The sequence below is a fragment of the Xyrauchen texanus genome, chromosome 36, assembly GCF_025860055.1.
Source record: "Xyrauchen texanus isolate HMW12.3.18 chromosome 36, RBS_HiC_50CHRs, whole genome shotgun sequence".
Classification (NCBI taxonomy): Eukaryota; Metazoa; Chordata; class Actinopteri; order Cypriniformes; family Catostomidae; genus Xyrauchen; species Xyrauchen texanus.
Window position 1 is genome coordinate 26,292,254 of NC_068311.1, and position 11,777 is coordinate 26,304,030.

The 11,777-nt window shown below is 35.5% G+C and overlaps 1 protein-coding gene across 2 annotated transcripts in view; it reads right to left on the reverse strand.

Moving 5' to 3' along the window:
* Positions 1 to 10,506, reverse strand: part of tmprss4a (transmembrane serine protease 4a) — a 29,588-nt gene extending 19,082 nt beyond the window's left edge. The window contains exons 1-5 of one of the 2 annotated variants that reach the window (XM_052107008.1): positions 10,243 to 10,506; positions 8,788 to 8,827; positions 3,113 to 3,167; positions 2,846 to 2,986; positions 335 to 487 (exon numbers count right to left, since the gene is read on the reverse strand). In XM_052107008.1, coding sequence (XP_051962968.1) covers positions 335 to 487; positions 2,846 to 2,986; positions 3,113 to 3,167; positions 8,788 to 8,793 — 355 coding nt within the window. In that variant the 5' untranslated portion in view covers positions 8,794 to 8,827; positions 10,243 to 10,506. The remainder of the gene's footprint in view (positions 1 to 334; positions 488 to 2,845; positions 2,987 to 3,112; positions 3,168 to 8,787; positions 8,828 to 10,242) is intronic. The other variant, XM_052107007.1, reaches the window with a different exon arrangement.
* Between the last annotated feature and the right edge of the window lie 1,271 nt (positions 10,507 to 11,777).

An 11,777-nucleotide genomic window follows, 5' to 3' on the forward strand; every position in this document is an offset into this window, starting at 1 on the left:
TGTTATTGATAATTCACATTTTTGATAAGCTCAAAGATAACATTTCTACAAACTTATAATGTGTTTTAAAATAGATTTTTAAAAGATTTCTCATTTGTATGATCTCGGACAACCTTATTTGTCAGTGACACAAGTACAGACAGAGGTATTTATGCAAGAAATGTCTGACAGGTACACGGAAAAGAGGGTGAGGTTGGGGGATTTTGTCTTGTTTATACTGAAACAGGACAAACAGGTAATATCTACGTGATCCACGTATTTCTTTGAGCAGGTATGAGGGCGTGTGAGTGAACAGTATGTGGGAGTGAGTGCATGTAGATTGCAGGTCTCTTACAGGGGAAGGTGGAGTTGGCTCTATACTTCTTTACACAGGTTGACTCATCCTCGGCTCCGCTGCAGTCCGCCTTGCCATCACAGGCATTCTCCAGTGGAATGAACTTCACCGACTTGGAGCAAAAGAAATACTTACTCTCGATCAGCTGCTTGACTATGCCAAGATGAAGAAAGAGAAAAGAGGAATAAAAACGTTACAAAACATCAGTAATCGGTTCAGATGTAACAATCTGTTTTTGGAAAGTTACCAAATCCATACACTTTACTTGTTTTTCATATGAATTTTAGTTAAAATATACATTTACACTACTGTATGTATGGAGAAAAAATTAAATATTAGGTCCTGTAACTAGTCACCATTTATTTTTTCCAATATGAAAATTGTCTTTGACGTCACTCACATTCCTTTTGATTTCTTGGTAGCCAGCTAGTATATTTGCAAAGAATTTAAATAAATAATGCCATTTTGGTCACAGTAGTGCTTGGATTCAGTTTAGGGTTTGGATTAGGAGTATATAAATTGTTAAATTCGGATAATGTCTGCTCATACGTTATCTTGCACTTACACAGTGCATCACGCAAAAGTTAACATGCATTCAACTGTAGTTCCAGCTACGACCACTGGGGCCACAGTTCGTAAATTCTGAAACCAAAGGCAATTTAAGCAGACAAAAAAATTAAACCTCCTGTCGCCGATTTCTCACAAGATCAGTCTACTTTTTTAAAACTGGTGTAATTTCGGTGCCACTTATCAACAGATCATTAACAGATAAAACAGACTCCATGAAATGCCCCTGTCCTCCATTGGTTGTACAAACAGACCCACCCAAAATTAACACTATTGGTCAAGCCAGCATTACTATGTCACAGATTATTATAGCTACCACTCTGCATATTAGGTTGGGATATGAGAAAGAATGAGTTTTTACGGTCAAAATTTTTACGGTCAAAGGAGCAGTGGTGAATTCTCACAGCCAGCAGCATAGCTGGCCTAACATGCCAAATAAATACATATTTTATTTATGCCACCTTTTTGCCTATGTATTTTTAATTGCTTTCCACTCTTAATTAATCTACAAACAAATAGAGAAAAACGAAAAGTGAATGTGCATCTTATGTCAGATTAATCAGTCAATCAGATTGATTTATTTGTTCTTGGTGGGTGTGATGTCCCTGTCGAGGCCTTCCAGCTGGGCTTGAGTGACGAAATCACGCTTTAAGTGACGTAATTTGAAAGCGAAGAGCGCAAGATCTTGCTGAGGAGTCGACTGTCATTACTGCCACTATCGCCATTGAGAAAGACATCCTTATGGATTAAAATACCTGAGATGTTGAATGTGAGATTGCTTAATTCATTAAACAGAAAAGGAGGACTGGTTTTCACTTCAAGTAAATTGGTAAGTTATGCATTGTTATAGCAACATCAGAAGTTTTCTAAGTGTAAATTAGGCTGCTTGAGCATTCAGTGTCAGATCAAAAGTAGTGCTGCGTTCCATTCAACTCACAAAATTGGATTTTAAAACTTCCTTCTAGGAAAAGTGCAATCTTGAAGTCAGAATTACAACATGTACGTTTGTGCGGATATTCTCAATTTTCAACCAAGATGCAGGGGCATGATGTCACACAAACATGTCGACACTCAGGGAGATTTACAAAGTAAGTGATAAACATTCACTTTATTAAGTAATATCGATAAATGATTTAGTTTCCACATTACATTATAATCTCTTTTGATAATCGTACACCTGAAGCACAAATGCTAGCGCTGCAGCATTGTTTATCAGTTGGGTTGCTAGGAGATATCTCTAATGAGAGTCCCTGCTAAGCCAACGGGAGCGCTGCAGTTCCAAATATCGGGGAATGGAAAACATATATGTCAGAGATATCAAGTAGGAATTTCCCACATCCAACTTTAATGGAATGCAGCATAACCATATGCGATAACAAAACAAAATTTATAGCAAGCAACATTTAAATCGCAAATATTATTAGATACATTTTTCCGTTCGACCTCCTTGGTAGATTCATATGAAAAATTCTGATTTTTGAATGTCTGTATGTGAAATGTTAATTTCAAAAATCAATCATGGTGCAGTTAAAATTAGTCTTGCTTGAGCATTAAGTGTCGTTTAAAGTTCTGGCTTTCGTGCGTGGATGTGTTTTTAAAATGTCAATTGATATTACTAGTTTGCTGTGACATAATGTATGATACCCAAAGCCATAGGATGTCTTATTCATTGTGAAACTGTGTTTTCTTAATGGCATGAATCACCCTGAAGGCATAGACTTTAAAAGCACGGCCCGCCACTGCAAAGGAGTGACTAAATAACTGTAGCTCTGTGAATTTGTGACTAACTGATATTGTTAAAAGTAAAGGTGTGAAAGGTTATGGGTGAAAAATATTAGGTCAGTTTCCCTGACTCACATTAAAACTGCTGTAACATTTTAATCATAAGTTTATATATAAACTTATGATTAAAATGTTACAGGGGTAAAATTACCAAAAACTTACTGAAGAAAGCAGCCACAGCCAGAATGGCCAATATGACCAAAACGATCAGGACTGTAATGACAATCTTTTTCTTGGATGGCCTTTTTGCCACCTGGGCCTGTGGAGCAGTCATGGGTTTTCTGTGCTTACCAGGTCGAGGCACTGGAGAAGAATAAAAAAATGAAGTTGAAATCAATTCATTGTGGTTTCTTTCAAATAAATCACCCACTGGAATTGCATTGGTATTATTTGACTGATACATTTGACCAACTAACCCATATAACGTACCTTGATGTGTTGGGTTTAATGGTGTAGTATTGTCTTCAGGAACCTGGGCATTAGTCTGAAAGAAAGAATGAGAAAGAGCAAGAGAGAGAGAGAGAAGTATAAAAATAGAGAAAAGTGGAAAGATATAGAGAAAATAAGAGTTAGTACACATACCCTGTAGCTTTATGACTCAGCCGTAGTTTTATGTATCATTTTCAATGCGTCACAAGGGATTTTTTTTAAAACAGTTGTATGTGAAATCTCAAGCACTTCTTTGTAAAGTGTCCTACTCAGTTTAACATGTAGGCCGCAATGTACCTGCCGCAAGTAACACACAGTAAATGTTGTTGCATTTATTCAAGTCTGAGGTTACACGTCAGAATAAAAGGAACCAAAAAGTGACAGAAAAACCTGGAATAAACACTCACTTAGCACGTTATAAGGAACAATATGGTTCTAATAAAGTGGCCGACGTGGCGCCCGACCCATGATAAATGAACCTAAATAACACATTGAAAGCCAGATGTTCTTTACCAATGTATCAAATTACACAAGTAGCAAAGTATATACACTGATAGAAGATGTTTAATTGCAGGTAACGGATATAATATGCATGATGGGTAACTGTAAGACGTCTCGGGTTCAGAATGACACAAGAAATGCTGTTAGACACACAGACACGTGCTTGAAGAAACACACTTTATTTTATCATTAAGAACAGATGACAGAAAAGCTGTATATGCATTTGTTCAGAGGCACTGTTTTTATTTTTATTTTTTTGACCACTTCATTATTTTAATTGCTCTTTGGTTTAAGTTTTTTGTTTTTAAATACATTAATTTAATTTTCAATGCCAAATCACTAAAGCAAGAATATTCACAGATCCCTCAGCCGGGGGGTTGCGATGCAATTGGATATTGTGATGTACATCTATTTTATTTATATAAACATATCCTGAACATATTTCTTGCATAATGCCCAGCCCTAGGAGGGAACAAATCTAATTTATTCACACCCAGTCAAAGTTATCACCCTTCCAAAGCAGCTAAACTGGGTCCTGGGATGAAAGGTAAAACACCAACATTAAACCCACAACAACACACAATAAGTGATATATTATGTAGGACAACAAAATACGTGACCGGTAGCCCATGATGGAGAGAATGCACTTGCCAAAGAGATATTGTGTTGACCTTAACAAATCTTGAAAAGCCATCTTTCAAAAAGTTGAACAACACACATTATAATTGCACTTGCTGCCAGCCATGTTCTTGGTTGTGTAATCCAACAGCATTGTTTTTGCATCTCTTTCAGTGCTTCATCATGTTGATGTCAGTCGTTGACGTGGTAAATTATGCTTGTCCTATTGTTTTACTTGGAGAACAATAATCTTTGTGCAAATCTAATTTTGATGGTATCAGATATAAATATGGCACCTGATGTGACTAACGACACTGGCAGGGAACTTAATTAAAGATTATGATAAAATATTTTTTTCTCATAGTATAACAAAAGAAAATGGCTGCTTTCTTCAAAATAACTTCTATTTAAGCACCTTTATCCAGATCAGTCAGAACATTTTGAATTATGTGAGCTGTAACTGACTGAATTAGTAACGATTGGAATGAATTACTGTATTTCCATTGTATTCATTTCAAATTGTGATATTTTCAAAATTATGTTTTTATGTTCAGGTGAAACTTAACATCAGACTGCTTGCCAAAACAGTGACTAACACTTAGTATCAGGGTAACGGATGATTCCAGACAGCTCTTTCGCTACCTAAACCACTCAAAAACAACCCATTACACAACAGTCAAAACAAGAATGGGTACACTTTCACTACCTTAATATGAGCAGTGAGTTCTACAGGTTAGTCTTGTCTCATGCTTTATCCAAAATAAAATCTATTGTATTATTGTGGGAGAAGTTTGTCATACTGTATCCAGGCTAGATGAAAAAAGCCTTAACAGTTCTATTATATAGCTAATTATTTATAAATAAAGCTGAAGCTCACATACATAAGTTTCACCAATGCGCTGTCTAATGAATCCATTAAAAGCCTAATATTATTAAAGTTGGAAGTTTTTGATACAGCTTATTTGATATATATATTATTTATTAATGTAAATGGCTAACAACAATTATAAGGTTATGAATAGATACAATAATCTTGTCTCCTTATGGCACTTTTCCACTGCACGTTATGGTTTGTCTCGCCTCAACTCTACTTGCTTTAATTTTCTGAGCTTGCATTTCCACTGCAGTTTAGTGCCGCATCAACGTGGGTGGGATTATAGGCTGAGCACCATAGTTGCGCTGCCTCTACTGCCGAGACATCATCTTAAACACAACACAAACTGACCAAAACAATAACACAACCACTAGCTGTTAGCTACTAGCTCATTGTGCTGCATAAAGCAGTTTTTGCATGGTGATTTTACACAAGTGTAACAGTTAAATTGGCCTGGTTGTTTTAGAAGCAAGCTTCCAGTAGCTGGTCAACTAAATAAAGCGAAGCTTTCAAGCAGAGTATAGAGTTAATGTAATAAAATGTACCATCCTTCATCGTGGCTGAGTCCAGGGCTCTCTCCCTCCGTTGCTCGATGGTTTAGATAGCGTAAATTTGGTCGAACCACTTTTCCTTGATTGTTTCCGTAGTCAATTTTCATATTTTTTTACTTCTTCCTACACTGTTGGTAGGTAGCTGTGTGCGGCCAACAGCTGAGACACTTCCTCAGAGAGCTTTTCGTTTCGCTCATCACTAACGAGTGGACCGTCTGTACCTCGCTTATTGACCACAGCGTGGTTTTGCGCACAGCCATTTCTTTTTTCACAATTCGAAAGTGGCGTGAACAAATGATACTGCTATCGCTGTTATAAACTTTAAAACTAGCGGGTTGATGTCACGTGTCGAAAATCCAGTGACACTGGTAGTGACCAGTGACCAATCAGTGATCTTCAGGACTCTGACGTCACATTTAGTATCGGCACGGCTCGCTTGGAACCTTGACCGAGGTGGTACTAAAACAAATGATCAGGTACCAGGTACTAGCCACAGTGGAAAACCCCCCAAAAAGCTAGTTGTACCGTGCAGTGGAAAAGCCACTTTAGTGTTCATAATATATATCAGTATCATATGTAAATTTGCAAGATCTACCCAAAATTATTACAATCAAAGAACAAAGCAGAGTTGCTTTAGAGAATGTACAAACATCCTGAATTTAAAAAAAATCAGAATATAGCAACTAAGGTTTTGACAGGATCGATATCATGTCAAATAGTAAAGTGGAATTTACCTTAAGCCATCTAGCTCTAGTTTGGGAATAATGACTATTGAGGGGCTGTAAATTGTATATGGTTTTGGGATGACTTTAGTAACTGCATTAAAATTTCTTAAAATGTATAGGGGAATTGTATTTACTCATAAATCATTTGATAATTTACCAAATCAATAATAATAGTAATAATAATTAAGTGATTTATTGCACACAGTTCCCATGCAATTGTTCGTATAAAATTTGTGTAAAGAAATAATGGATATATAATAAACTTTTAAGTGCTTTATGGTGGAATTTTGATAGATTAAGTGTGAATTTAAATGACTATTTAATTTAAATAAGGTAATTTAAATAAAACACCTGCTTGATTAATAATGCTATGTTGAATGTAGTTCCAAATTGAGTTGGAAATGTGTCAATGCCTCTTAATTATGTCATTAGACACCACAGAAGTCAATTTCACCCTACTTTAAACGGAAAATATGATTTTGGTCTAGGGCAGGGCAATATGGCCAAAGAAATTATCACAATATTCCCTTTCATATCGTTCGATATCAGTGCAGCTCTTATCACTTGAATGAAGACCAAAATCTCAAAAACGGTTGGTCAAGATTACATTCAAAGAACATATTTCAAATCAGCAGTCAAATCTGACAATGCAGGAATCATAAACTCTTTGACAACTGGAATCTCAGATTATTTTCCTTAAATTACACACACAAAAAAACGCAATTTTCCCAGCTTGTATAGCTAATGTGCATTCTAGAGTTGATTGATAGGTGATGTCTGTATCTAAAAGGTGATTGGCTAACTAACTTAACTGTAAGGCGGGAGTTCCTTTCTACATCCATTGACAGTTGGGTGCTCAGAGCTCCTAGGTTGAGCTTTCCAAATTCTCCCATTCATTTAAATAGAAGTGGCCCATCTCTGCTAAATAACATATGACCACAATGAGGTTTATTACACACCTTAAACATACGTTGCACTAAATCACATCTTTATTGGCTCACTCTACAAAGCATTTATACAATGCCCTCATGACACTCCTTTAAAGTCGAAGTTTAGTGCGTCAAATTACATATTTCAATTTTAACGCCATTGCTTTAACATTAAACTACAACTAAGTCAGACAAACACAGAACTATGAAAGCATATACACAACAGACATTATCTGTATTAGCACAGAGCTTATGTGTTTGCGTAGAGATATTTAAATTGAAAAGAGCACATTGAAGCTTGAACAAATACCCCCCTTTGAACAAATACTGAAACCATAGAAACATCTATGTTTGACAGAGAGAAAGAAGCAGAGACTAAACAGAGAACCTGAAAGTGAAACTAAATTGGTCATTGTCACGTGAGAAGATCCTAGGCAGGAATTGTGTGAAGAGGTTTTCAACTGCACTGTGTTAATGATTCTGTATTTGTACATAACATTAATGTATATTATTGTCCATTTGCACTCAAATAATAGTTTGATTCAATCATGGGCAGTGGTTCCACATGTTTAAAAAACAAATTCTTAACTTGATTCTTAAAATGATGTAATCAAAACTCAAACTTTGTATTGAGATACAGTAAATCTCTTTTATTGCTTTATGTTCTAGAATTGTGTTGCTTTAGTCCATTGTTAATTGAACAAGCAGTTTTTGAGTGTGGATAGGCAATTCATTGTCCGATGGATGTATCGACAGAATCTGAACTGTAAATGTTTTGTCGCATGTACAGCTTTAGACATTCAAAAATGTTTTTATATTTTATAGATATCTTTCACCCCTAACCCTACACCAACCCTAAACCTAACATTTTTCAACAATATAGTACATTTCACAATATTTCAGTTTCCAAGCACCTCAAGAAGAGCTGAGGAAACTTACTGACTAAACCTGACCAGCCCTTATTTAATTCAGGGGAGATATTGCAAGGATCAAAGCAGACTGATGCCAAAGCGGATTAACTATATCAACCCACACATTAAAAGTTCCCTTTAAGCTGCAGCACAGCTTTTGTTATTAACATCTCACTTTTAACAGGTAGTCCCTTAGGCATAGAGATTTCACCTGCATCGTTTGCAGGAACCTGTTCAGACCTATTCAAATTATTAAAATGCAAAGTAGTATTTTTGAGCCTCTATGGAACAATGCTTTAAATGTTGTGGAAATATTGAATGTTATCTGTAGTCATCATGCTCTGTATCACATATGTTTGAATGAAGTAATACACATTTGAGCAGCAAAATGTTCAAGGCATTAAAGCTCATTTTCTGTTTATCTGTTTTGAACATATAGTAAAATTATTTGGCTGGTAATGTACACATGGCTATGTCTGATAGATTGCGCTTGTCCGTTTCATAGACATAGATTCTTAAAAGGGATATTTCACCCAAAAATGAAAATGACCTCATAATTTACTCACTTTCATGCCATTCCAGATGTGTATGACTTTCTTTCTTCTGCTGAACAGAAAAAAAAAATATTTTTAAAAGAAAATCTCAGCTCTGTAGGTCCTTAAATTGCAAGTGAATATTGGTCAGAACTTTGAAGCACCAGAAATCACATAAAAGAATCATAAAAGTAATCCATAAGACTCCAGTGGTTTAATCTATGTCTTCAGAAGTGAAATAATAGTTGTGGGTGGGTGCATTTTTACTATATAGGAAATTTATAGGGGAAAAAAAAGATTGAAATATAGATATTTTTTTTTTATTCACCAAAGTGATTGCATCGCTTCAGAACACATATATTAAACCACTGGAGACATATGGCTTACTTTCACGCTGCCATTATGTGATTTTTGGAGCTTAAAAGTTCTGACCAATATTCAGCAGAAGAAGAAAGTCATATACATCTGGGATGGTATGAAAGTGAGTAAATGATGTGAGAATTGTAACTTTTGGGTGAAATATCCCTTTAAGAAGCTAACCCTTAAAATAAGTTTTGTTGGTGTGCCCTAATGTAATCAGGATGATTCACGATGTTGACAGTGATGTTAAATACGATGTTTGACTTAAAACCAGATAATTTATATGATACCAAATTAACCACATTAGACTATTTTTTTTTATATAAAAATTAAAAAAATGTGGTAACATCTATTTCCATTTTTTAACATTTAAAATTCTGTACGATTTTAAACATTCTCTCGTGTTTAAGTGTCAATAAGGTACATTGTGCCATCTCAGTTAAATTAATACATTTTAATTTGGGCTATTAATCGATAAAAACTTCGATCAAATATATCAATATTCAAATATAAGTTAGATATTCAGATTTAAATATTATTGTGGAAGATGTGTAAGACATTAATTAGACCTACAGTTGACAACAACTCGTTTACTTCAAGCTTAAATGGCTCAGATGGTAGAAAAATATGTACTTTTATTATGCAATTTCCATACAGGTTAGAAGTCATGATTAATTGTGTTCCATTTTTTAGCATGTCATTATGTATACAATTAATCAATCTAAATTAACGTGTTAAATCAACAGCCCTAATTTTAATTTAAGTTGGAAACTAGTTATAACTTCGGAAAGGTAACAGGGTTGACAGCTGTACAATTTAGTTAAGACACTACAAGTCTTTTGGTAAAGGCGCTTTCTCATTATCAATTGTTGACTATGCAAAAATCATGGTAATAGTGTTGAGATTGTAAAATCAACCCCAGTCACACAATGAATAGATACAATGAAAAGGAGACATACGTTGTCCTTGAAGAGACTTTGTCCTTAATTTGATCTCTTCCTGGTTAAACCAATAAAATAATTTTGAAGATCAGGTAGAAATAGCTGCTTATGGAAACAACAGCATGGTAATATCAACAACAGTGCATGTCACTGACTCTTTAAATATAGAGAATAAGTTCACACTCACCCTCATTGTTTTGTGGTTCCCCTCAGTGTGTTCCTGCAATCTGCCGGTCAAACAGATGACAACAAATTGGATACTGAAACCCCACAGGTAAACAAGAAGATACCTATATCTGAACCCCCTTTACTTAGTGCACTTCCCTTTACCCCTTTCCTTTCTGTCACTTTTTCTTTAGCTTCTTCCTCCTCTTGTCTTTTAATCAGCAATTACGGCTACCTGATCTGCTTTAGCACTGTTTCAAACTCGCTCTGTTGCAAAACTCTTAATTTGCAGTCTCCCAGCCCCCATCCAAAGGTTCACCTATGTAACCGGACACCTCCGCCCATCTCACCTAGATGCCTACCTCCCTCCCTCCCTGCTGCACGTACACACTCTTCCTCCTAGTAACGGCCAAAATCTCATTTGTTTCTGTTAATCTGACATCAGGTGATGTTGACTGGAAGGTTGCAAGTGACACATTGAAAAGATTGACTTGTTTTGATTTTGACAGTTGATACAAATAAAAATTCAATCGTGATTAATTGCGTATTTTTTCGTGAATCACTCTCAGTCATTTAATTACTGACACAGAACCGCTGTTGTGTGTTGAGAAGTGTGCGTCAGTCTAATGACTCCGGACAGACACATTGCAAAGATTCTCCATATCAAAATAATGTTTATGCTGGTTTATGTTGTATTAATGCTAAATGCGTTAATCACGATTAAGAACAATTTACACGTAATTTTTTTAAATTTTGTTTTTATTAATCGCATGTGTTAACGCGTTAATTTTGAATTGTGAAATTCCCGCCACACTGTAGCTCACACATGCCTATACATTCAACAGCACTTCAGTCACAGTGCTTTCAGTCTGAATGTTAAGCTTATGAAAACCCTACCTGTCTGCCTTTGTGGGTGTTTAAACACTTTAATACTTCACCATCACTACACTACACTTCAATTCCTTTTTTGTCAAATTAAATACTAATAAATATTTTGCCGTCTCATCTTAAATAGTCCGACTACGATATTAAATTGATAAGCGCCTCATATCTCATTTGTTAAACTCAATATTGAGATCAATAAATCTTGCTATCGTCACACAACACAAAAACATTTAAACAATTAGCAATTTTTTAACCTAATAAATAAGATAAAGGAAAGCGTTACAAAGTCAGCTTTGACATTTGACCCTGATGCTCTGTTAATATGGGCATTTTTATTTCAATGTTTAGAGAGAGGACTCTGAGAATGAGAGAGAAAGGGTTCTCTGTGATATTTCACGAACGTTATTGTGTTTCTATTAAGGGTCAGGTCAGTAGGTGACCTCTGTAGTTGATGAGTGTGACCCATGGTACTCTCAGTTTTATAATAGAGGACTGTGGTGATGAATCCTAATAACAAGGCTTGTCTTTTTCTGAGAAATTGTCTCTCCACAAAGCCATGAACAGAAAAAGGAGAGTTGTTAAAATAGCCTTTGTTGTTGAGTCTACAATCATTACAAAGACAGTTGCTCTGCCACTCATGATGTAGAAATACTGAAGTGCCATGTGACCCAA